The 27,818-nt window shown below is 38.1% G+C and overlaps 1 protein-coding gene and 1 long non-coding RNA gene across 2 annotated transcripts; one reads left to right on the top strand and one right to left on the bottom strand.

Annotated features, from left to right (window-relative positions):
• LOC145420706 (uncharacterized) lies at positions 1–2,286 on the top strand. Its single transcript, XR_013902025.1, has 3 exons — positions 1–194; positions 601–669; positions 777–2,286. It is a non-coding gene; the product is annotated as an uncharacterized LOC145420706 (long non-coding RNA).
• Positions 2,287–13,432: 11,146 nt separating this feature from the next.
• znf512 (zinc finger protein 512) lies at positions 13,433–26,877 on the bottom strand. The gene is made up of 16 exons (XM_026143012.2): positions 26,597–26,877; positions 23,380–23,512; positions 23,200–23,258; positions 22,946–23,004; positions 19,279–19,853; positions 18,975–19,064; positions 18,155–18,259; positions 17,627–17,751; positions 17,129–17,215; positions 16,930–17,028; positions 16,656–16,823; positions 16,264–16,461; positions 16,086–16,187; positions 15,378–15,440; positions 14,881–14,979; positions 13,433–14,561 (listed from the first exon to the last, which is right to left on the bottom strand). Exons 2-16 carry the CDS (start codon positions 23,477–23,479, stop codon positions 13,800–13,802), a joined length of 2,691 nt encoding a protein of 896 aa, XP_025998797.2. The 5' UTR covers positions 23,480–23,512; positions 26,597–26,877; the 3' UTR covers positions 13,433–13,799.
• Between the last annotated feature and the right edge of the window lie 941 nt (positions 26,878–27,818).

Raw genomic sequence — 27,818 nt, forward strand, 5'->3', positions numbered from 1 at the left:
AGCAGCACTCTTAATAATTGTTGTTGTGATCATCAGATGGAAGAAAACTAAAGGTGAAAACACTGACAGATGAACATTTAACATCATAAGCAGAATGAAGGAAATAAAATGTTGAATTCTTTGATTTCTAATGTGGAAGTTCAACTATTTTTTTTCTCTTGTCAGTAAACAAAGCACAACAGAGCGACAACATGGTGAGTTTAAATCTCCAGATAACAAGTTCTCTTTCACCAATGTTCTTTTCATCATCGTCTTTAGACTCTATAGTTCCACACCAGACAGAGACTCTAAATAACTTAAAGTCAGCTGGAAAATACTTTGAATCAGTTCCTCCTTGAAACAGTTTTGTTAATTCAGTATTATTTTGGTCACAAACTGTATTTTTGCAGCGACTGAGCTTAAACCCTGCAGACACTGAGTCTGGTCCAGGAACCAATCAGGAGACCAGTGAGATCTCTCAGTACTCCCAGTACAAAGTTACACTCAGTGTTATGTTTAGTTCAACAGAGAAGCTGAAAATGAATTTACTTCAATAGATGTGAAACAGTCCCATCATGAATTCACATACTGAACAGTCTTTATATTGTGTTCACTGTGCAGGCTGATGCTGATGATGGTGTTTCCTATGCTTCCATCAGCTTCACCAAGAAGACCAAGAATAAAGCCCAGGTAAGATTTTGGTATTTACATTGATGATGTTAGCAGTAAGTTTGTGATTTTTAAAGCTCCTGTCAGTTTATTTATTAAATAACATCTTATAATATTTTTTCATATAGGCTTGTGGGGATGATGATGACACTGTGACTTACAGCACTATGAAAGCTCCCTCCTCACCTGCTGGACTTTCCACTGATCCCAGCGATCTCTATTCCACCATCAACAAACCAAAGAAATAGGGTGTTACTCATGAAATGTTTCTAGTTGTTTTTTCTGGATGCTGCATGAATGCTTGGATCATAGAGTAACTTCCTGTTTGTTCTTTTTATAGTAACATATATGGTATAATACTGGGTGTATTTGTGCTGGGGTAACAATGGTTATGCTACAGAATTGCTCATTTTAAGATCTCCATTGTTAATGTAGTCTAGTGATAGTTACCTTTATATCAAATTAGATATCCACACAGAATATTGTTATTAAACTTTTATTCATTTGCTGTGTGCCATTTTTAACAATACAAAAAGGGCCATAAAACTAGGCTTGAGAGGTGTATCTCACTGTATCCATGACGATATTAAACTTCCTGTTTGTGACATCCAAAAACATGACAGCAAAAACGCTTAATATTCAACTTAATTTCACTTTTCAGACCCTTTCAAAACAAAAGAAAAAAGAATAGTGTTGATAACATGTCTGATTGTGCACACCTAGTTTTAAAGATAAGTGTGAACCAAAATCCTAAAGTCGTGCATACTGCTTGTGGGCTTTGATGCCAACAGGCTAACTTTCTTACTGCGCTGTGCAGACTTGCTTTCCAGTTTCTTGGTAAGTAGAGTTTGAACTTTTCTAATTTGTGCTAAACTTTCTGTTATGAATATAATTCCATGTCCATTGCAAATATGATCTGTGTTGTTGGATGATATAGGTTAAAGTAGCTTAAAATCCATCTTTTAAGCTGCTTTCAGTGATTATTCTAAAAATAAATAATGAGTATTTTGGAGTCATTGTTATAATTTAGTCTTAGTTTTAGAGTTTCATTTGCTCCATCAGTGTTTCCTGTATTTTCCTCTTGTATCAGCTCCCCATGTTAAGTTCATTCATGTGTTTACATTTCCCCATTTAGTTTTGATTGTCTCCTGTTTTTGTTTTTTTTAGATATATATTTTCTTGTCTGGTTATCCAGCTGTATCAATGTCCAATAATTACCCTCATCTACATTTAGCATTGTCTTTCCTTCAGACTTTGTCTTAGTGCTCGTTATTCTCCCTGTCAGTTCCCAGTTGATTTTAGACTCCTTTTTTATTCTCTCATGGGACTTTTCATCAGTTGAAGTAAAGGATTGCTTTTCATTAAATCAACCTTTGTTTGTTTTCCTTAGAAGTATGCAGAAAGATGAAGCAGTGCATTATATGTGTGTGGTCAACATTAGAGGGTTAAACCTCAAGAGCTGCTGTATTTTTACCGAAACACTTCCTCTTAACTTCTCAGAAAGAATGACTTCAGAGGTGGAATTGGAAACCAAAAGGTCTCAGACCACTAACACATTTCATCTGTGTTCTCACCTCACAGCTAACAGTGGTCACTGCTGCAGTGTCATCATGTTTCATTGCAAACTTCAAGACTCAAATTCCGACGTGTAATAAGTTTAAATCTTGACCTCTTTTCATGTGTGCAGACAAACATCACCATGAACATTGTTAATCCAAACACTTAACTCATCTAACAGTCTTCACACACTTAACTTTCTCTAATCTGTTGGTAGTCAAGACAACATCAAGACAATCATGTCAATAGATGACAAAGGGAGCCTGCAAAATGCATTGGATATAAAAGTTAAAATATTAGAAGTTTTTCACTCAGCTAACATCTACAATAGACAAAAGGAGGCTCAGATGCTTAAAAGCCATGACATATAAGCTTTGGATATAAGATCAGAAGTAAAGACATCAGAAATGACACTGACAACAGCAACAAACAATCTACCAGGAGGCAGCGACGCTCACTCTTCTTTTGACGACAAAAAGGTGAATATCACACTGACACTTGATCGTGTTTGTGTGGAGAAATTCAGTATGTTTAAAAAATTCCACTTCAGCTGTGGTTTACTGGAGTCTGAGTCAGAAGAAGGTCAGAAGAGCTCTTAGATTCACATCTAGACACTCACTACAATAAGAACTCCTCTCCTCTTTTTTCAGTATTATTACCTCCTTTTAAATCCCATTTATCAGTGTTTAATTAGAAAGGTCACTCTGGGGCAAACACGACGTCCAGCTGCTCTGCACTGAGTAAAGAAGGTGCACTTCTTTGTTTCATGCAGATTATTGCAATGATGTTATGATATATTGAGCAGGCAGCTGCCCAAGTTAACTGTGACTATCACCAGTTAATGTGGGCGTGGTTCCTAAATCAGCGGCAGGGGTTAGTGAACAGGATGTGAATAGGATGTATGTAGGCAAACTCAAGAATCCAGCGAGCTGAATGGTAGTTTGTGAGAAACACAGAGTTACGAACTGAAGTGGAAGACAATTTATTTTTTATATTACAATTATTTTATTGTAGTAAAAAAACGTAGTAATTAATTTTAGTTGACACATATCGATTTGTTTCTCCTAAATTGTTAAGTGTTGATATTGTTACAATATGTTAAATTATATTGTGTACAAAACCATTTTGATACAGTAGTTAAAACACACAGACTGCCTGCAGCCGTTATGGGCTATAGAGGGATAAATGCATTTCTTTACCCAGTGTGATTCCAAATTATAATCAGACAGCAAGTACCTGCTATGTGGTAACAAATGGTGGGAAACCTAAAGACAGTTCAGTCACACACTCAAGGATGTGGTAACCATTTATTTATCAGTGGCTCATCTGGTCATCATGAAACCTCCAGCGCTCTGTAGCTCTTGTACCCACATCACCAAAGCATTTCCCTTTCACTTCTGAGAGAAAAAATGACTTCATAGGTGCAATAAGACACCAACAGGTCTCAGATCATTAACACATTTCATCTGTGCTTTATTAAGCTGCTAACAGTGGTCACTATGAGGAAGTGAGCAGGAAGTTGATGCTGTGTTCATCTCTGAGAGCAAGAACAGAGACTGAGAGAGACAGAGAAGCACGATGGCTGCATTCACGTGGATTCAAATGTCTTCATTACTGATGCTGATGCTTCAGTTTAAAGGTAAGTGTACATAGAAACACATTCAGTTAATAAACTGCATTATTATCACAAGTGTTACTTCTTTATTCTTCCTTTAACTGAGACAGTCATGATAAACCTTTTGACTTTAGCTGACTATTAGAAACTAAAGTTGAATCTTAAACTTGTGTTATATTTAAAATAAACTTCACACTATAAACATAACACTCATATTCATAACATATTTGATGTTTCACATTTCTCTCTCTTTTTCTCAACAGGAACAACTGAGCAACATCAAACTGTTCAAACTGTCACAGCTGGACGTGGACATGATGTTACTCTGCCTTGTAATAATGTGATACAAGGTCAGCATAACTGTAGCAGTACTACCTGGATCTTCAGTGATTCAAGCACCACAGTATCACTCTTTGAGTTTGGGCAGATTAAAGAAGTCAAACCTAAATCAGACAGACTGAGTCTTTCTGCAGACTGTTCTCTGGTTATAAAGAAGGTCACAGATCAGGATGTTGGTCGTTACACCTGCAGACAGTTCAAAACAGCAACAGGATCACAAGAAGGTCCAGACTTTAACATTCATCTGTCTGTTATTAACAGTGAGTATTTACATCTTAATGTTTTCAGCTCAAACTGTCCTGTTAGAACAACAAACTGAAACACCACAATAATTATGATCACAGTGATGAAGTTCATTTTTCTATTGCTGCTTTTCTCTTACAATATCTCCATCTTCACCAGTGTGTGTACATGAGAACAATGATAAAGCATCTTGAACAGCTCTGTGTTGACATATGAACACTGTAGACTCACAGTTGAGTGTCTGTATGAAGATAAAGAGAACATATCCTCAGACATGAGACATCATCAAAAATGAGACTTGTTAGACTGTTAAACATCTCACCACTGTTTCCTCTCTGTTGTTGTTCACTTACTTTCAAGTCTTTTCTTACTGTCAGTGTCTTTAATGATGTTATTGTTTTTCTTTAGGTGAAGAGTCGGCAACAACAAAATCAACAACATCACTGACAACAGCATCAAATAATCAATCAGCAGGTCGAGACTGAATCTCTTTTTTATTAAAGTCAAATATTTATATATTTATAATTATTTATGTATTATATTTCAGACTGACTCTTAACTGTGTGTGGAGAGATTCCGTGTTTTGTGTTACATGTTTTAAATCTTTCCAGTTCAGTTGTGGTTTACTGACATCTAAAGTCAAATCATTAACCGTACGCTCTGTGTTTCTTTTAGATTCAGGTAAAGACTCGGAAATAGCAACATCAACAACAGTGAAGTTCACCATAAGAAAATCAACAACAGAACCAACAAACATATGGACAACAAAAGAAGAAGTAAAGACATCAGAGGGGACACTGACAACAGCATCAAATAATCATGAACATGACGGTAGTGGCTGAATCTCTCTCTTTGTGTGCAATCTTGACAGACATCTGTTTTGTTTCCATGACAGACAAAAAATAAATAATATTAATAATATATTTTTAAACACATTTACTTGACTTTTATCCTTTCCATTGTTGGTGTTTATTTATAATTTAGAATAAATACTGTAGCTAAAAACTCCACAGTGCAAAAGAACACTCAAACCTCATCACTACATGTTAGAAAATTGATTGTTTTTAAAACATTTGAAATATTTTGAGTTTTGCACTGAACAAAAAGTTGAAGCCAAAATATTTTTGCTCATTTTCAGATTGTCTGTATTTGCTGAGATGCATCTTTGTGTCTGTGGGTTTAGCAGCACTCTTAATATCTGTTGTTACAGTCAACACGTGGACAAAATCTAAAAGTGAGAAAGTTCACAGATGAAACTTTATACATAAAAAGCTTTGAGTTTTACTGTTTGCTCTATAATTTTTTTGTTTTGTCTTTTCAGGACACAAAACACAGATTGAAGAAAACACTGTGAGTCTGAACACTCAATAGTATGAGGTGCCGTAAGGGACATTATTACTGAAACGCACGCACACACTCCACTGAAAACCAAGGCATTTCAGTTGAACAGGAAGTTGTTTCCTGACAAGGAAACTGAAGGGAAAAGTGGTAGATTTCAAACAAACCACTACACAGATGTCTACTCAGCAACCTGCTAGTAGCTTAAGTGAAGCAGCTGCATTACTTAACAATATATTAGCTTTAGCATAAGTCAAAATTTAGAATAGCAGGAGACGGGCAATATCCTGGTTAATTATTTGCTGTTTGTCTTTTTTGGCAAAGAAAAAAATATCTTAAAATCATTAATAAAACCACGGAGAGAAGGCTCAGCGTTCCTCCATTTAGCACAATGGATATAATATGTACTCAAAAGTATGATGATGTTAATAATGTCTGAGACACCCAACGCTAGATGATCTATATAAAAAAAAAGTACATGATGTAATTCAAATGGTTGCACATCATTAATTTTGAGGGAAAACCTATTTTTAAAGTCGCACCAAAAGCACTGTGTGATAGGACATAGAAAAAAAAGATGATCTATGGTTTCATTTTCATCAGTACAAAAAGAACACTGACCCACCTCAAAGCCAAATCTCTTTTTTTTTAGAAATTCTGCCACTGGATTAATTTTGTTTATGACTTTAAAGTGTGTTTCTTTAACTTTAGGTAGAATAGGCTATTTCATAAATTTCAAGAATGCTTAATCCAGTGTATCTGAAATAACTAAATTAGATCCATGCCATGTAACCGTTCTGTCATAACTATGAAATATTTTGTCTTTGAAGAAACAACTAATACATTTATTATTGCATTTTTATCAAACAACTGACATTGTCCTAGCAATAAATTAGAAAGCACTGATGAAAAATTATTGTACATCATAAAGTTTTTGATCAAATGAAGCAGAGGCAGTGGGATCAGTTTACAAATTAGATACAACTAATTTTATCTTTCAAAAAAAATAGATGTATCATCTGCAAATTGACTTATTTTGAAGTCTTTATTAAAAATTGATATTCCTTGTATGTCGTTAGAATTCTTGATTAATAGTTTTAACAGTTGAGTTGCCAATATAAAAAGCTTAGGGGAAATAGGACATCCTTGCCGAATTCCGCGTTGCACCTTGAATTCATTCCTGGATTCAAGGAAGCTAATATATTGTTAAGTAATGCAGCTTCTTCACTTAGGCTACTAGCACAGCGGTCCCCAACCCCGGTCCCTGAACCGGTACCGGTCTGTGAGTCGCCACCGGGCCACAAGAGTTGAGGCTTGAGTTTGACATTCGTGGTTTTCAAGGTTTTTATCATTTTTTAATCGTTATTTTTATATCGCTTATATTGTTAACTGTTTCCCTGGGTCTTTTCCCATGTGTAATGAATAAACCTTCTTTCTTTTTTTTGGTACTGGTTTTATTTTATTGTATTCATCCACGGCACCTTAACGGCCGGTCCGTGAAAATATTGTCGGCCATAAATGAATGGTCCGTGGTGCAAAAAAAGGTTGGTGTATTTAATTAATTCATTATGGCAGTCCTGGCGTTCCATATACTAGCAGGTTGCTGAGTAGACATCCTTGTAGTGGTTTGAAATGTACCACTTTTCTATCAGTTTCCTTGTCAGGAAACAACTTCCTGTTCAGCTGAAATGCCTCGGGTTTCAGTGGAGTGCGTGAGAGCGTTTCAGTAATAATGTCCCTTACGGCACCTCATATTGCTGAACCTGTATTCACATGTATGTCTGAGCTGTGTATGGGCTTGAACAGCTCCATCTACTGACATAATGAGGTATAACCTCAGTACGCAACATATAATAATGTATACTTTATTGATCCCCGTGGGGAAATTTGTCTCTCTGCATTTAACCCATTCACCCAGTGAAGCAGTGGGCAGCCACCAATCAGGCGCCCGGGGAGCAGTGTGTAGGGTCAGACTCTACAGATCAACACCTTCAACATCGACCCAGCACAGAAATGACTCCACTGATGTTTAAAACATTTAACTTTTGATTTTTCTCATATTTACAAACCAAAACCTTATTTTCTGTGCGGTTATCTTTATCTAACAAGACAATTCACTTCAAATATTTTATATGGTATACACCTTTGTTTTTCCTCATTCAGCTCTGAGAGTAAAATTCACAAGTTGTTTTTATTTTATTATATTCTGTGCACAGTTAGAGGTAACACACTGAGATACTGTCATGGCCTCTGCCAAGCAATAAATTAACCGAATTTCCGTTCAATACTGCCATGTACTGGTGAAGGGTCAAAATCAGAATGGGCAGATGAGAGGGAGAGAGCACAGCAGGCTGTCCATGATGGATATTTGTTTTTCCTGTATGCGTTATGGTCGCTGACCTCTAGGGGCTCTCCCTGTGTGAGAGAGCTCTTTCTCCTCCTCCTGTGTTCCAGGTCTGCCTCATAAGCACAACTGAGATGTGTTGCAGCTCGTCAGCCACTGCATAAAGACTGCCATCTCAAAATGCCATGCCCTTTTTTCTTTTTTTTCTTTCAAGATTCTCTGGGCTTTGAGATGCAGTGATTTGGGCAGGGGACAGTCGCTATGCACTTGTGAGTAAAGGTGTGCCTTTACAATGATGACTGTAGTGATCCACAGTGGAAGCAGATAGGGGCTCTCTGCCATTTTTGTTTCAGCGGTTTTTCCCGTTTTGTGGTCAGACGGGGAGCTCAGCCATTGTAGTTGTAGTCTTTGTTTTTGTACAGACAGTGTGGCCTCAGTTGTTTTTTTTTGTTTTTGTTGTTTTGGCCTTGGAGACAATGACGTCTAGAGGTCCACTGTGTTTTATTCTGGTCCTAATTGGTTAATGACATTAACTTTGTTGTTTGTTAATTTATTTCAAACATGTAAACAACAGGTACATTTAGTAAAGAAAATGGACCTGTATATCTGTTGATGCTGGACACTGGTGCCGGTGGCGCCAGTGTCCAGCAGCCTGGGACTGGGACTCCTCAAACCTGCCTGATGCACAGCCACAGTTCAAATAAGATGTCAAGGAAGCGCAAACCCCAAATTTGTCGGGTTAAAGTTTCAACGATGGAGCAATAATCTGAGATGATTTGAGATGTGAATACCACTGCTGCAGTCAAGAAAGAAGAGCCATGGTTTAAAAGATATGAATTAAGACAGGCATTTCTACTGGGGAATGCAGTGGGGTTAATCCTTCACCTATCACTCTTTATGCCAGCCTCCACTCAGTATTATTAAGACACAGAATGAGCATGAATACATCTTTATTATGTTGTTATAACACTGCCAGTACTATGCAACAGCAGCACATAACTTCTAATAAAAAAACAATGTGGTGTTAATGGTTGAATAAATGTTGTCACTTGAATAAAAATCATGTCTCATAAAATTAAAAAAAATCAGTCACTTGGTCTGTTTACAGATGTTACATGGCTACTAACGGACTGAACCTTTATTTAAATCTGGCCTGGACAATACAGGATATCGAACTGTTTTTTTTGAAGAGGGTTAAAAGTTGAGTCACAAGATATCAGTTTTCATCATTATCATTTGTCAGTTCATTAAAAACACTTCAACAACAATAAACTACTTCTGCTCCCAGCATTACTTCTAGTATGACCATTGAACTGAAACCTCTTAGAAATCAATCACTTAACAGGAGGTTGAGATCAAATCATGTTTACATTACTAATATCAAATGGAAATCTTGAGCGCCCCTCACTACTTGTTTCCAGTTGAATGGAACAGAAAAAATTAGAATAAAAACTCACACTAGATGTCAGAGTTGTGCTCCAGCATTAACAGATGCTGGTCTACAATATAAGGACAGGAAGACAGCAGGAAAAAGCAAAGTTTGAACCACACTGACCTTAATAGTTTTGTTATGGTGAAAACATATTTCGGTGTTATCCCATAAAATGCAGAGCTTCAGTTATTAAATGTCAAACGTTTAGTCAAATAGAAAAGGCTGATGCAAGTCTGCTTTCATTTGTGCTGTGAAACATGCCAACGTGCATGCAGGGTGAGAACAAAGTTTATTATAAATATGACTGCCATAAAAAAGGGGGGGAGAAATAATAAAACATAAATTGTCTAATTTTTTACACAGTCCTTCTAATCTTTGCTTAATATTTTGTAAGCCACACTTTTAGGTCTCTGAAGAAACCACAACATCAACACCTCACCTTATCAGCACTGTTTGCAGCACCTGTAGCAGAGTAGCATTACAGTACAGTAGGTCATGGTGACTCAGAAGTGTCTTAGGAGTAATAAGCTTTTGTAAGGCATTACTGGAAAGTTTTGAATGAAATACCCCAAATGACCCTTTTCAGCATCATAAACGAGCTGTACGTATACACTTTTTGCTACATTTAGGAAGTCACTTTTATTTTATTTTGAGTTACTGAATGTGATCTATTTAACTGAATTCTTCTCAGCTTTCTACTGTATTGTTGTTCTTTTATTGTATTTAGGGGATTGACAGAACTAGAAATGAGTACATCAAAGGTTAAGAGGTTTGGAGACAAAGTTAGAAAGGTAATGCTGAGAGGGTTTGGACGTGTAGAGCAGGGACCGTGGAGAAAGGATGATGATGATGGAGCTGAAAGGTAAGTGGAAAAAGAAAAACCCAGAGAAGTTTTATGGATGGACAGGGAGATTGTTGGTGTGACCCTAAAGCAGGGGTAGGGAACTCCAGGCCTCAAGAGCTGGTGTCCTGCAGGTTTTAAATGTGTCCTTGATCCAACACTGCTGATTAAATGGCTAAATGAGCTCCTCAACATGTCTTGAAGTTCTCCAGAGGCCTGGTAATGAACTAATCATTTTCAGATTCAGGTGTGGTGACCCAGGGTGAGATCTAAAACCTGCAGGACACCGGCTCTCTCCCTACCCCTGACCTAGAGGCTAAGAATGTGGAGGATGATGTGCTGTGGTAACCCCCGAAAGTGAACACCCAAAAGAAGGAGAAATATTAATAATTTTACCCGTTGAGCTTAATTGAGCTCATTTGTTTTCTCTTTAATTGGGCTATTTTGTTGAGCTATTTTAATTCATTCAAGCTATTTTGTCACAGGAGTTTTACTGTTTTGGCTCCAGCAGCTATCGGTATCAGTTATCTTGTAAATTATTTCGGCTCTAAAAAATCTACTTTTATGTGTAGATTATGTTGAAGAATATCAGAAATGTGCTATTGTGTTTATTATAGAGCTCATCATGATAAAAATGTTCTCGTCCATCATATTACAATACAAAATAATTCATATATTAAGCAAACCCTCAATATTTTAGACAGAAAGTAGGCTTTACATTCGGAGAGTTGAACTGAATCAAATTAAGATTGGACAGGTGTACCTAATAAAGTGACCACAAAGAAAACGCAATCTCTCATGAAGGTAGATGCTGGCTTCACTTCATGAGATCACAACCCACAAAGATTAGAAACTAAGTCTTATAATTATTTCCCTCATACGTACAAACACCATCAAAAGAAATCTGCAGTGGTTAGTGACAAAGTCAGATATAAAACTATATAAAACTAAAGTAAAATTAATGTTTTAAAGACTTTTCAGTCTTAACAGTCTAAAAATGAAAAAAAAAGAGACTTGCAAGTAAGTATGCAGAGGTCCTGACACAACTCAGAACCAAATGTTCACCAACACTTAAAATTAACAGAGAATAACAATAATAAAAATAAAAAATTATGCGTTTTCTAATTTGAGACTAAAACAACACCAACTATTCATCCTAAAGGCATCTGATGGAGGGTAAAGAGAGTTAAAGCACTTTAAAGAAAATCAAACACAGTAAATACAGTCATGGGTGTTTTTCATTTTACATAATTTCACTGATTAAGAGACAATTTGTGTTAAATGGTTCATTTATCCAGCTCTATGGGAGTGCAGAAGAAATGAGAGAAACAAGAACTAAACACATTTATACATTCAAAATAAATTTGTAAAGAAATATGCACATTTATAGGAAAACATCACAGAACTGATTGACATGACAATTTCCCACTGTAGGAGATACAAAACACAGAGTACATAAACATTAGGCTACATGCTGTCGGTTAAATAAGAGTGAATATCCTTCATGTTACATGACAGTTAGCTTCCATTCATCACACCCCAGTCAGCTGCATTTATGTCAGTGGAGGAGAGCTGGGAGGATGCATGCACTCTGACTGAAGGTCTGCACAACATAATCAAATGTGACATAAAAATGTGAAATAAAGAAGAGACAAAATAGTTGTTTTTAACATTTACTGATGTTTTTCTTTTTTTTTGGTATAGGTCACCATACACTGTGTTGCTGGGAGCGGCCAGCCCAGGTTTGAATCTGACCTCTTTCTCTCCCTCCACTTTCCTGTCACTCTTCACTGCACTTATCTAATAAAGCCAATAAAGCAACACACGCATAACTTGAGTTAAGATTATTTTTAACTGCTGACGTTGAACCAGGTTTTGGCAAATAAAGGATTCTTACATTTCAACAAAAATAAAAGAACAAAAAATCACGCCATGTCACTCACGGGTTAATTTCTACGCAAACAAATTAAACTATGTTTGTTTCTGTTTCTTGGTACATAACAAATTTTCTAAGGTTTCCGACTTCACAGGTTACATCAAATAATCCTACACGAACAGAGCTTTAATTAACCGGGGGTACATCCTGTAGCTACCTCCACTAAGGAGGCTGTGTGCTTGGTTAATTTGTCAGTTTGTTCACAGGATTAAGGAAAATGTTACTGATTTTATGCGCATGAAATCTTTACCAGAGGTTTAGAAGTGATTATAGCGAAAAACTGGACATTTTGTGCCATATATTCACTAATATCAAAAGCAAAATAAGAAAATAAATGTGTAATATGGCCTTCAAGTTCTCAAGAAATTATCAGAACATTATCAGGAACAAGAGATTCAGTTTAGGAGGGAATTTCCAGATGTGTTGGTGATACGTGGTTTCAGACTGCTCATTATATTCTGTAACTGATGGATATGAGTTGCAGTCATACAATGGACACGATTACTTGCTTAAGCTGTTTTGCACTTAATAAGAACAGTACTGATGTTTCCAGTACACTTTAGGAAATAAAGTGTTGGTTGATACAATGTTATTTTCATTTCTTTCCTTTTACATTAGATTTGCTTCAATGCTACTTATATGTCACATGTACATGCCAAAAAGTCTGTAAACTGGCAGCAGGTTTCACTTAAGAATGGCAACTAAATACAAAATTATATAAAAAAAATCTGAAATGAAAACAACATCAGACAGACAGAAGAATCCAAGCCAGTGAACAGTGATCCTGTCATTTCCAACATTACTTCACCAAGGATGGTGATCAGTCATAATTAAAAGTGATGAGTAGTATGAAGTTATACTAATCATACTCGAGAGGCACAGAATGTCTTCAGAGAGCGTGACTAGACAATTACAAGTAAACACTCCACCTGGCAGTCTCTGTTCAGGTTAACCTCTGTCAGTGCGCCCCAGGGCAGCTGTGGCTACAATGTAGCCATCACCAGTGTGTGAATGTGTGTGTGAATGGGTGGATGACTGAATGTAGTGTAAAGCGCTTTGGGGTCCACAGGGACTGAGTAAAGCGCTATACAAATACAGGCCATTTACCATTTAAATCAAAACATGAAAGACAAGAAGAGTTTTATGAAACCTTTTAAAACAATAAGACAATTAAAGTTGGTGAAAACAATCTGTTACAGATAAACACGATAAACTACATTTCTCAAGGTTATACAACGACAACCATTTCAAGACAGAAACAGCCTCTGGAAACGAGCAGTCTGAGCTTTCCACGCTCACAGCTTGAGAACATGTCTTCAAGGCATCCACCGTCACTTCCGAAAGGTGGATGCAACACATCTCCATCAGTTACAGAATTGTCTCAGCTGCCGTCTCACAGGTTTGTCTTGTGGAAAACTTATGCAGACGTTTTTCTCGCTTCACCGTTTTTCTACTTCCATTCAAATCAGCTGCAGACATTTGAAATGTGAAGGAAAGTGTGTTTTTTTAGGTCTTTTTAAATGTTTCTCTGTCGCTTTCCAGCCTCAGCGAGAGGCCCATGATGCCCGGTCGTTTCAGGCTCCACTGGTCAATCTGTCTCTGCCGCTCCTGCTGCTCGACCTCCGATTCGCTCGATGAGCTGCCGGTATTGCTGCTGCTACTGCTACTGCTGCGCCCACAACCTCCGCCTCTGCTGCTACCGCCGAAAGTGAAGCAATCCTTCTGCTTCCTATCAGCCTTCCCCCTCTCCCCTACATCTACTCCTTTTTCCTCCTTCCCTCTCCTTGTATCCTTCACCATCCCACCACTGTCCTCCTCAGGTTTGTCAGCCATTTCCATTTCGATCGGGGCCTGCTCCGGCCCCAGCACGGCTCCTCTGTGGTCCATATCGACCCACACTGGCCCCGGAGGAGGCTCCAAACTGGTGTACTGGAGCATCGGCTGTTGGGGCTGGGGGTCCACTTGTGGAGGAAGGTTCTGCCTCTCTGGATGGAGGTACTGAGTTTGGTGCTGGAGGTGATGCAGCGGCTGAAGTGGGTGCTGCAGAGGCTGGTGCTGGAGCTGGTGGTGCTGCTGCTGCTGATGATGGTGGTGATGTGAGTGTTGTTGATGGTGCTGCTGCTGATGATGATGAGGATGATGCTGCAGGTGATGATGGTGGTACTGATCAACAGTCTGCTTATCCACATTACGGACGACCTCTTTGGGCTGGTTTTTAAGGAACTTCTCAAACTTCTTGGAGGCTTTTTTGTTCGTCACAAACCAATCCTGTTGAGATACATGCAGCACGAAGGGGTGCTATTATATAACATACACTAAACTTGCATTATTTATTATTTATTGCATTATAGGCCAGAAGGGGGCAGCTCGTCTGTTTGCAAAAAGAAATCTGATTCTGCTGTTGTAAGTCTGAGACATCACTTTATTCATGACTTTAGTAAAAACTTTCCTGATGAGTTTAAACAACTACACTATGGAGCTGCTCATATCCAACCCCTGATATAGAGTATATGCATTCATGGCAATGTCATCTACATATAGTTACAAAAAAAAGGCTCAAGCCAGAAACTTGTGAACTTTTCATTACCTGTGAATGGACAGAGTTGATGTGGTATTTCACTCCACTTTCAGAGTTAAACTCTTTATTGCAGATCAGACATCTGTATTTACCGGCCTCAAAGTCGCCCTGAAATCAGATCAGGAAAAAGCAGCCTTGAAAAGATTATAAGAATTTAATGCATATAAAGTATTAACTGCGCATAGTGCACTGACTTTTATATTTCACTTAATGGTCTGAGTAACTGACTGAATAATTTTACAAATACACACATTTTCAAAATTCTGTTCAAAGCAGCTTTTACAAATTTAACACTTCATTCTTTAATTTACAGGAATCATCCCAAAAAATTGAGGAGCTGACTAAAAGCACATGTAAATGCCGGTCCAGATGAAGCATTAGAAGGGTTTCATGCTAATACATTGATGAGTTTCAACTTAACTATACCTGGTGTCATTTAATGTATTGCTAATCCTAGAATGTTTGTAGGTTTGTTATTTCCTAAACAAAGAAAAAAAGAGACAAACCCTCGTGCAGAGTCCCAGATGAGCTTTGAGTCCAGACACACTCGTGTAGGTGCAACCGCAACCCTGAGGACGACACACATTCTGTTATATTATGGGCTTTGAATACTGTGTTAACCATGTTATGGACATCTGCTCCCCTTGACATCATACACATCCACAGGGATTACTTGTACATACACTGACCTCTCTATTTGAAACTTTGGCCATGTTTACTATGAATGTTCACCAATGCAACAGTGTATATATGACATAAAATAAAATATAAAATATCTCCATATATCTCTTTAAAAACATACATTTACAAAGAGAAACATTTCAGGTTATTGAAAAAATAATAATAATAATGGATTGCATTTATATAGCACTTTTCTAGGCATCCAAAGCGCTTTACAATTCCACTATTCATTCACACTCATATTCACACACTGGAGGAGGCAGCTACAGTTGTAGCCACAGCTGCCCTGGGGCAGACTGACAGAAGCGAGACTGCCATATCGCTCCATCGGCCAACAAACACCAGTAGGCAGTAGGGTGAAGTGTCTTGCCCAAGGACACAATGACCAGGCCAGACAGAGCTGGGGATCGAACCGGCAAAGTTATGCTAATTATACTTGTTCTTGACATCTTGATCCAATTACTCAGATAAGAAAATGAATAAGTCTGCTGATTTCAATTAAACAGGTAAAAATAAGACTTGTTGTTTTCTACCTGGTTGGGGCACTGGACTTTCCTCTGCAGCTTCACCTCATTCTTCCACTTCCTCAGCACCTCCTGGCTGAAGGCAGGGAGGCCAGGTCGGGCATATTTCAACTGAAAAGAGCGTCAGGAGAAAGAAGAAATGCATTTATGTTTAGTACAAACTCAATTTTAGTGAATCTTCTCTTACCTTCTTGTCATCTGGTACCAGGTCGGACTGAAACTTCCTCTTGGGCCAGTCTTTGGGCAGTTCATTGTTGGCAATCTCAGCCAGGTGGAAGTTGGCCACCTGGGCCGAGGCTCTCTGCACCCTGCCGCTGGGCGTCCTCTCTGGATTAGCCTCCCTCTGAGCCTTCAGTGCCTCATCTTCCTCAGTCTTCTGTGGCGTCTGGATGAACCAAGAGAATAAACTTAATGGAGATGAGGCACAAAGAGTTTCACAGACACTCGAATTAAAAGGACAGGTGATAAAACAAGGCTGGCATCTTGTCTAATTGTCTATTAATTTAAATTTGAATGAAGAGTATTAACGAATTACAATTTTTATAGTATTTAGTGGCTTCGATGACATATATGACTCACAGGAGTATGCTCTGATTTCAGGTGATACTCTAGACCAGCCTTGGATTTATACGTCTTCCCACAGTGAGAGCAGTTCAGCAGCATTTTCTCCAGCTCAGACTCCTCCTTTCCACACTTCTTCATGTGATACACGTAGCCCATGATGCTGGTAAATGCAGCATTACAACCCTATAAAGAAAAAACCCCCACATTTTTTCACACCACCAGTTTAATCTTTTATCTTACTTTCATCAAATCTCCTTTCTTAAAACAGCACAATCCGTGCAAATTTTACCTCTTTGGAACATTTTAATTTGCCCAATCTCTTCAGGATTTTACGTAGCTTGTCTTTTATAGCACGATCATCCAGGTCCTTGGCATCATCAGCTGAAGGCTACAAAAGCAGGAAAAGGTAGCAACAAACTCAGTAAAACCATAATAAACTAAACTAAACTAAACTAAGACTGAAAATGTTTATTTCTGAGTAGTCTTACCAAGTGGCTGTGGTCAGCCATGATGTGATACTTCATCCCTGTTGAAGACTTGAGCTGTTTCCCACAGTGTTGGCAGGTAAAAGGTTGCTACAGATAACAGAGTGACACAGTGACTTTTTCATTTGGTAAACATTTACACCAGGAAAGAACACAAGCAGATTTTATGTTATGGAAATATTAGTCAGACTAGGTTTTCCCAGTGCAAATGTAAAGCACAAACCACACTACAGACCCATTCATTTTTTTAAAACTTGATGCTTAATATGAAGAGTGTGTGAACTGGTTTCAGTGCAGAATGTGTTTCATAGAAAATCGACATCCTGGAAAAAATTATAAAAAAAAACATACAAAGCATAATTTATTTACTCCAATTATTCCAAATAATGTCATTACTAGTAATAACTAATTATTAGAGTCTTCCAGGAGAGACAGTAAAGCAGAAGGCTCCTGCTAGATGGTCCAAAACTCTAATGTCACTATTATGCATGAAGGGCTCACCAGTCGGCAGTTCTCCATGTGTTTCTTGAGCCCCTCCACAGTCTTCCTGCTCACACTTTTACACTTTGGACAGGTGACTCTTCCTTTGGCAACAATCTGGAGCTGCCAACGTTCCTCTTGGCTTCCTAGTTGATGTCAACAAATAGGCAACTTTTCCTTTTTTTTAACTTTACACGACGCACAGAGCTTCACAAAAAGAAGCAGCTTACTCCTTACCTATTTTAATAATAATAATAATATTTTGATTAAATCACAGATTATCTTCAGCACCCACTTTTAATCATTCAAATTTAATAAAAGTTTTAGCAACATCTTTTTCAATTTCTTACAATCAGTTTAAATCAAGATAAAATACCACCCCCCCCCCCCGAATCCCCTTTAAAACTCATACTTGTGTGAAGCAAGAAAAATGCAGTCAGATAAAGCCTATTGACAGTTTCAATCAAAGAAGTGCACATAAAACATAGTGTAATAAGATTACTTTCTATTAAATCACATAAATCTGTGGTAAACAGCTGCTGCTCTGACCTGGAGGATAAGTAGGAGGTTCCTTCTTAGCCGGCAGGATTGAAGGCTTCTGGTCTTCGTTCGGCTGAGCTGTTGAGGCCTGACCAGCACTGGCAGCATCTGAACCTGCAAGATTCACACTGAATGACTGGATGCAATCAAGCTTATTTTTCTTTTTATACTATTTTATCATAATTATTATTTAATACGGTCAAATTTCCTTATTGATTAGATGCAGAGACTGCTGCCAAAGTTTGTCATCTCTCCATTAGCAGCATGTAGAATTTTATATTGAATTACTTTAGAAATAAAAGATAAAAGATACACAGATATATACAAGTATATACAATGTTTTCTTTTCAATGCATGAATGCTTGTTGGTTGTTGAATTATGATTACAGCATTCCTGCTACAGAAAGCCTGGCTCTTAGAGAAACCTCACGATAAGTTACAATGAGGGGAAAATGCTTCTCTGTAATGATTCTCTGATCAAACAGTGAAACAGTCATTGGCTATGGTGTGCCAGACGCTCTGCCAAAACAAATTAGTGGCTGATAGTACTGCTGCCAAGACTGAAAGGAAGGTGGTGCACTTGAGAAAACGGCCTCATATTGTTTTCCCATAATGGTTAGGGACAAACTGTGAAACAACTTTTCAAATTGCTGATTTATGTCTAACTATAGTTCTGATTTATAAAGTTACTTCAGTCCTAAGTATTATTAATAAGGAAATAATATTCAGTTTAAGACAAAAAAAGCAGCATGAAACAGATATGTGAGATAGAAATGTAACATATAGAGTTTTCAGTTATGCATTAAATGCAGACTCCTTGAAAACTTACAGGATTCTCTGCCCTCTGGTGGCTGTGTGAAGTTATTGGGTGCGGGGCTTGGCTCCATCTCTGGCCTCTGGACCTTTTTCATGTTCAAGTCTTAAAAATTAGACAAAATCAAAAATCATAACCTAAATGATGACATCTACTCTGCACATATATCGCCTGCACTTCTCTTATAAGCTGTCACTCGCACATGTGTTATAGGTTCTGGTTTTCGCTTGTAGCTTGCAGATATCATGAAAGAAGCTCATATTATTTTACGACATTTCACAGTGTTCAAAACAAAATCAGTCCATATGGTCATTTTTACCAGGTCTCCACACGTTCTCTCTATCCCTGTTTGTGTTGTTCCAGGCTTGATCTGGGCCTCGGCCAGTACCCCACCCTTGCTCCGGTCCTGACGAGTCCGGGTCCCTTCCTGGATCTCTGCCTCCATTCCAGGCCTGATCCTGTCCTTGATCTCTGCTAGCTGCCCAGCCCTGATCAGGACCCCGCTCCCGGCCTGTCATCCAGGACTGATCCGGCCCACACTGAGTTCTGTCCCTGCCTGGAATCCATATCTGGTCCTGACTGGAGTGTCCCCCTCTGTCTCTGCCAGAGTTCCACACCTGGTCCTGGGGTCGGTCTCTGCCTGGAGCCCAGGCGTCAGGTCCTCGCTCCCTGCTGGAGTTCCAGCTCTGATCATGAGGCTGGGACTGCTCCCCGCTAGCTTCTGGGCCTTGAGGCCAAACATCCTTCGCGACCAGTCTTGGAGGGAGCCTTGCAGTGGGCGGACCGATGGACCCTGGGTCTGACCCATTGGCCAGGCCATCTGATGACATCACAGAACAGCTGGTTGTCGAGTAATCTACTGTTCCCAGGGAAACACTCTGGAGGTCCTCATACCTAATAAAAGAAAAAAAAAACTTAAATTAAAAGTTTCTAAATGCTGATGGAGACAGGAACCTCATTTGGTCCTGAACAGATTATTTAACTGTAGTGTGGGTCAGAGGGTGTAAATAAAAGATATATAATAATATAGTGGATTTTCTGTAACCACTACATCAAAAGTACTAATGGTCATTAGAAACTACCCTGTCTGTAAACATCGAGTGTCCAGTCTCATAAAGTGCACCGTTAAACTCATACAGACATGCATGGTTCAATTCGTCCACATATCTGTTGTTGCAGTGTTGTATGCTACGTTCTGGATTTCCTGCAATACTTTGGACTCATGATAAATGAGGCAAATACACTTGTTTTCGGCTGAGAGTTGCGTACCTGGAGTCAAGTGTTTTGACCAACACATGAAACCATAACTTTACTATATATTAATAGATATTGTGAGTCTTTATTATATAGCGTGCCATGTGGAAAAACCTGTTGTAACATTTGAGAGTGAGGTCTATTTTGAGCACCTGACAGCTTGTTTTTTTCTTCTCATTTGTAAAATCTTTCGACCAGTTTGCTTCATAACCGGCACATTACAGTTTTCTACACCGTGTCAGGCTTTTCATAACCGAATCATGTCCATGACACAGAGGTAGCCCCTTATTTAAGAAAACAAATAAGAATAACTTAGATATCATTCATGTGTCTGACACAGCTCATTTGCAATGATTTTCTTGTTATGATGAAATAAGTTCTTCGATTAGTTTTGGCTGGTCCTTCTGTGGTGCCTCAGTGACTACTACAAACTGTCATCTGAAGCAATGAAAAATTGCAGTAAACAGTGTGTTTTTGTAGGGAAATCGTAAGTACAGTGAATTGTCATTGGCGATATGACCCAAAAAAATCATATCTCGATATTTTTTAGCTGGATGGCGATATACGATATATATCTCGATATTTCTTTTTAAAGCCATAAAGTAAGAACAAAAAGAGAGTTCTTAGTCAAAGCTGTGTCCCAGATGTCACACAGGCACTTTTATTAACATACAGCGTAGATGTACATGAAGAAATTACTCAAAAATAAATTATCAGCATTTATTAAATAATAATGCTCCATAAATTAAAGAAAACAATGTTGTTTTTGTGCATAACAAAAAGCTCACAATTGTGCAGTCAAAATGTAAACTAAAAGACAATGAGCATAATAACAAAGACAGACAGATTTCACAGCTGCTCTGTTCCCAACTTCTACTGTGTGACTGACAGCCTGGAGTTTGAAATCCTCTTTGTAACCATGTCTCTTAACAGGTGCCATTTATGGCCCTTATACACACACAGTACGGTAATATTATGTTGAAGCAGAGTACGTATCACTCCGCGAGGCTCCTCGGTAGCCGTAATGCTCCGACAATCCATCAAGCGCTGCAGCTTCGTAGCTTACCAAAGTTGTACTAAAACATTTTTTGACAGATTGCTGAGCGCCGTGTAGCACATAAAATCGGGTTCGCGGTCAATAAGCACAACCAGAATTCATACATAAGGTGCACTGTCGATTTTTGAGAAAATGAAAGGATTTATGTCGGTAGCGCTGTTAGCTCGTTAGCGCAGTTAGCTCGTTAGCGCGGTTAGCTCGCTAACACATTGACGCCGTCCAGCCCCACGCACGGGGCGATCTGCGGTAAATCGTTAACGGAGATTTGCCGTGTTCATCTTGTCATTGCCTGCAGGTGAAGCTATGGGGGAGGAGGGGGAGTTGTGTTCAGTGAAAGAGAGGCGAGGCCGAGTAATGTTGCGTAGAGACAAAAGTAGACGAAAGAGAGGCGAACTTGCGGCTGCACAAGTATAATTATAACGTAACATAGACTATATCGATATAAACAATATTGTCACATCTTATATCTCGTATGAAAATATATCGATATTTTTAAAAAACTCGATATATCGCCCAGCCCTATGTTTTTGCAACAACACAAAATAAATGAAGAGTACAACATGAAACAATATACGTGTTAATGTCACGATTTTGTCATATCGCACAGCCCTAGTGGCTACATCCAATCTGATCCCCCTTCAGGCCATTATAAAGAATACAGGTGCAAGCAACTTCACCTTTTGCGTCAATATTTAGGTTCATCTTTTATATACAGTTGCTATACTGCACAATATGAACAGAATGCAGGTAAATAAATGAACTATTTGTTTATTAATATAATACAAACATATATGCTTTTGAGCAGCACTTAAAAAAGCACTTTGCACATAAATTCTGTAGCAAATTGAATTAAATTAATTAATTAAACAAAGTTTAAACAGCCAAAACCAAGAAGGAGCACAACAGTGGAGCCGGGTTTTATGATTCTTTTAGATCTAATCTTATTTCATTTTCATTAATCACTCATTAATGATGGGTGTTCCCATTTGTTTAGTTTTTCAGTGCAAAGAAAAATTAAAGACCCAGGTCATTTTTTGTCTTTCTTTTTTCTCTCTTTTATTATTTCCCATTTTATACTCACATATCCTCTCACACCCTTCGCTTCCTGAGCTTGTGTATTTCCTCCTGCCAGAGTGATTACTTGCTCTTTAATCTGCCACCTTTATCTTGCATCCTTCCTTCACTGTGTCTGCCACTCTCTATGTACCAGACTCTGTCCTTTCACTTCTTGCTGTAAGATGTTTTTCACTCTGTTTATTCTGTGTAACAAATTTTTTTTGCAAAGCAAAGACTTCCTTTTTTGTTCTTGAACTTCCTTGCCCTGTGCTTTGCTTTTGAAGCCTTAAATTAACACCATATTCAAAACTGAATGATCCATAGCTCATTCTACCTGAACCTATACCAGCCATTTGGTTAATATCTGCATGTGGATAAGCAGCAAGTGCAAACGCTGAATTTCCTCATCTCATTAGGAAGTCTATCCTAACTGTACCTTTTATCATGTAGGAAATCTAAACAAAAGAATTCTGTATGCAGATTTTTAAAAGGCATTGCACTTATCAACAATGATGTATTTTACTGAAACCTGTGTACTTGTTTAGATATGATATCTGTTTACTGTGAATGACTTATATAAGAGTACAATGTATAATCACCAGGTTAACCAGCCTCTTACCTTTTCCTACTGTAAGTTCTCTTCATCTTTACTCCGTCTTCAGTTTGGGACTCATCCCCCTAAAACAGTCGATGAAAAAACTGTGAAGCAGAGATCCAGCTGTGCACATGAAGCTAACTGATTTTTTATTACCACACTTGAAAATGGAAACACAGTCACAGCGTTCATGCTAGCAGGACTGCCTGCTCCTTACATACACTATCTCAGAAACAATAAAAAACGTAGGTTTTTACATTATAGATGTGTATTCTTACCTCTGAGTACCCAACTGTATTTACTTCACAGGCTCTTTCTGGCATTCGCTGGACAGCAGCTTTAAAAGTGAAATTGTATTAAAAAAGACACAATTAAAAAGATGAAATTACCAAGTTTTACCAGTGTAAATGGCCACAGTGATGGATGCACGCTGCTGTGTGATGTGTTTTTTTTTTTACCTGGACATTGCACTCCACTTTTTGAAAGTGAGTGAACAGGCTTCCTCTTTCTTGGCATATACAAAGGTGACATATCCCCTCCGATGTGGCCGGGGTCCATACTAGGAGGGCCAACCCTGCTCAGAAATCACCACTGACAGCATAGAAAAAAACAGAACATCTAATAAAACAGAAAACAGATACCTCTACCAAAATAGCACACGTTATTGAAATACCTTAATTTGGATATATTGTATTTGTTTCAGGATGGGATTACATGCTGGCTTTCTAATTACATCAAAAGTAATTACACAGCCTTAAACTGATTGGAGAACTGTAATGGATCACTGACCTTATTAATTACATGATCAAATATTTACAGAGCCCTACTTATTAAATGACCTCAGCTTGTTACATATAAAGTAGGTTGGGTTGGTCAACCAAGTACATCTGTTGGCTCATTTAACCATTTCACCATTAACCAGCTACACCCCACCCTTTCCATTTTGTGATCCCCTACAGTTATGGGCAGCTTTCTGTTGTGATGTCTTCAGTATCATTTAGCTGTAGACTCTCTACTGGCTACCACAGCTGACAACAGTAGTTTTTGCTCTGTTTTGGAGATCTGCTGTGAGTTGGATGATCTATCTAAGGAGATGAAAAACTGCCCCGTGTGCCGTCGCAACATGCAGACTGTGGAATCCGAGTCCATCTGTGAGACCACAAACTCATCAGACAGGCAGCTAATTAAATTATTTTGCTAGGGTTATTAGACCATTTGCAGAAAGCACCAAATAAAATGTGTAATTCAACAACTAATTTAAGAATATATGTTTAAAAGATATGCAGTTAGTGGGAATGCATTAAGTGGAAACTCTAAATTGCTCATAGGTGTGAATGTGAGTTCAAATGGTTGTCTGTGGCTATGTGTTAGCCCTGTGAAAGACTGGTGACCTGTCCAGGGTGTACCCTGCCCCTCGCCCTAGGCCCTCCAACCCCCCTTTTAGAAATTCTCAGAAACTCAGATGTTTTAAATTTGGCCAGAGTTGCTCAAATATAAACAAATTTGATGATGTGCTTGAATTTGTAGTTCTGTATTTACAAACATCCATCCATCTTCATCCGCTGCGGATGAATTATTTACAAACATCTGGAATTATATTAACAAATCCTCCAATACCAATAACATCTAAGAGCTATTGCAGACATATTGTGGATCAATAACATATAAAAACATTACTATGCTGGCACGAGGTCATCCTGGGTTTATTACCAAGCTGTGATAAATGACACTGCTCAAAGAATTAAGGGAACGCTGGATCATCACAGTTTAATACAAACACATTTTAACTTCAGGGATATTAATGTGTCCAGTTAAGAAGCATAAATCATTTCACCTGGTTTGGTGCAAATGAAAGTGTCAGCAGGTGCAGCGGAGAGGCAACGAGACAATTCCCCAAAAAGGCAAGACCAATGCTCTCTTTTTATCCCTGCTGACTGATTTTTCTCTAGTTCTACTTTTGTTAGAGTGTAAAAGGATTCACACTGGTCTAACTGGACACACTGATATCCTGAAGCTTCAGTGACTCTATTATATTGTTATGATCGAGTATTTCCTTAACTATCCTCAGCAGCGTAATCTAGAATTTAACAAAAATGAAAACAAACGGGCACGGGGTTAGAATCATTTAATTTTTCTTTCCATCCAGCTTCTGCTATTTAACCAATTCAAGGTAGCGGAGGCAGGAGCTTATCACTTATTCAGCTGCAAGAGGCGGGATACACACTGGATAGGTTGCCAGTGTTTCATGGCTAACACAAAAAAACAGACAATCACTCACACCTGAGGCCAGTTCAGAATCACCAGTTAACCTAACATGCATTATAAGTGTGATAGACAGGCAGAGCACCCAGAGAGGCAAACTCCACACAGAAATACCCGACAGTGGATTCAAACCTTTCTGTGAGGCAACAGAACTAACCACTGAACCACTGTGCTGCCTTATTTTTATTTAATTTTCTCGTTTAAGTAAGTTTTCTTTAGTTTCCAAAGAGGGTTTGCTTAGATTAGTGTTAAAAATGTTTCGTTTTAATTTAATTTGTTACTTTCAGTGCTCCATTTAATGTTTTTGCAATTCGGTTTTTAGGAAGTGAAGATCAAATATCACAACAAAAGTACCTTCTGCATGTAGCTCACTCAGAACCAGCATGTCCTGCACATTTTTTACTTTACTTTAGCTTTATGTTCTTTTTTCCTCCCAAATTCTAATTTTAATCTTTTTTTTAGATTAACTAAAACATTTGTGCGCCTAGTTTATAATAATCTTTTAAACAAATACCTGCATTTGTTTAAAATGCAGGTTGACTTGAGACGAGTGTTGTTGTGATTTGGCCCAATATAAATAAAATTGAATTAAACTAAAAAAGCTGATTACAGTTATTATAATTAACTGAATCAAAGAGATCATATGTTATGTTTAAGACATTCATTCAAAACTAAGTCTCCTTTTTCTTAAAAATTTGTCTAGTAAACAAAACAAATATTTGCTGACATGAACTTAATAAGTCTTGCATAAGCAGCCATGCATATCAGCCTATTTACTCCCTTTAGGGTTCGTTTAGCCAAATATTTACTCTCCTAGCCCCTTTCAATCATGCACTCTTTATATTTTTAACACTAAAATTCACACTTAGTATTGAATTATTATTTTAAATGCACACTGAAGTGATTACATTAATCATAATTATGCAGAGGAGACTTTTTTTAAAGAACCTGATGAATCTGGCTTCAGCACCCGTTGTGTTTACAGTGCATGTGTTCATCCTGAATGTTATTTGTATAGTGCTTAAATATTTATGTGTCACGTTTGAGGACACTGGATGCCAGAAACTGTGATATGAAATAAAGCCAGAAAACTGTTAAAACGTCAAGTGTGTGATGTTTTTCTCGGTCCAGTAAACCTCTGAGACCAGCCATTCCCGGACTGAGCCAAAAAGACTTGCAGCCACCACCATCATTGTCTGTGTGGATAAGGAAAAAACTCAAAAATTGGCTTTTTCACGACGACGGGCAGAAAAAAACATCCGAAAGCTGAAACTGAAGGAGAACTGGTGGTAGAAAGGTTTCAAGCTCCCCTCCCTCTAAGCAGAGGTACTATAACCTGTCCTGTCTGCCTTTCATTGTTTCTTAGCGGAGGAAGAAATGCAAGAGAGAGAGAGAGAGAGAGAGAGCGCCTACCGTCCTACAGCTCACTCCCTCTGCAAGGACGGCTAGCCTCCATGTCTTCGGGCCTGGCCTCCTCTGTCGCCTTTCCCCCGGCAGTGTTACCACCAGGAAGGCTAACATCAAGGAAGGCCTGGGGTTCAAAAACACAGACCCTGGGATAACAGCTAAGCTGTGGCAGCATCTAAATATGAATCAGTGCGCACGTACGCCGGCATAATTCACCACAGTGTGTTCGTATGTTCTTCAGCGGAACGCCCTCCTGGTGGAGAGAACAAATAAGACCCGCATCTGCCGCTGCCTTCAGGGGCCGTGGGAAACACCGCAATTTCAGCGCTTCAGCTGTGGAGTCTGAATCAATAGTACGCCTCGGAATAATACAAAGCCGTTACCACATAGTCTCTGATTATGAACCTGTTATCAAGTGGAAAAGCACTTAGTAAATGGTTTTTAAAATGTTGCATGAAGAATTGGGAGTAATGTTCCAAACTGAAAAATGGAGAGAAGGAGACCACTGATACTTTTTTCTCTTCCTAATTCGTAGAACTCCCCTCCTCCGCATTATTACTTTTTACTTGTATAATATGGCACTTTTGAAGGATTGATTGAATGTTCAAATTGATTCTACTAAATTGAACACTGAAATTCTGTGACATGTTCCTCTTATTTAAGTTTATTAAATTGAATATTTTTGATTAATTTTAACTAAGCACCTAACATTAGGTAAGCAACTCTTGAAAGTGTAACTCCATTAGCTTTTTGTGACTCACAAGATGATTCGATTTCAATTAAAATAACAATAATAATAATAGGTTTAAATCAGGTAGCTTACTTAAAAACTTTACATTTTTACTTGTTATTTTCTGGCAACGTAATAGCCATTTCGTTCATATCCAAGGTTTTGATTATTGTTTCGAAAAATTGTTGGACTAGGAAACTGTAATTGAAATTAAATTGTCACTATTTGCTTAGCCCTACTAGTAACTTCAGTCAAGTTTTTTTTCTGTCATTGTTACATAGTTTTTTTTTTGTTTGTTTTTTTCATTTTACCTCTTCAGACCCTGTGTCTTCATGTAGGCACATTACATTTGAGCTTTTCTTCAACTTATACTTCATTCTGCTCATTAGTATTTTATACTTAATTTATTGTTTTGTTGCAAAATAAACCAATAATTCCTATATGAGGAATTAAAAAGTAATGACTCTCCTAAAATGAAGCTTATATATTGCACACATT

Source organism: Astatotilapia calliptera, chromosome 15, assembly GCF_964374335.1.
Source record: "Astatotilapia calliptera chromosome 15, fAstCal68.1, whole genome shotgun sequence".
Classification (NCBI taxonomy): domain Eukaryota; kingdom Metazoa; phylum Chordata; class Actinopteri; order Cichliformes; family Cichlidae; genus Astatotilapia; species Astatotilapia calliptera.

Excerpts from the sequence above, each read along its gene's own strand:
- znf512 (XM_026143012.2), bottom strand. The coding sequence starts at position 23,479 with ATGGACCCCGGCCACATCGGAGGGGATATGTCACCTTTGTATATGCCA. Across the intron at positions 17,216-17,626 it reads ACATGGAGAACTGCCGACTG|CAACCTTTTACCTGCCAACA; the intron begins GTGAGCCCTTCA and ends TGTTATCTGTAG. Across the intron at positions 15,441-16,085 it reads AAGTCCAGTGCCCCAACCAG|GGTTGCGGTTGCACCTACAC; the intron begins GTAGAAAACAAC and ends TGTCGTCCTCAG.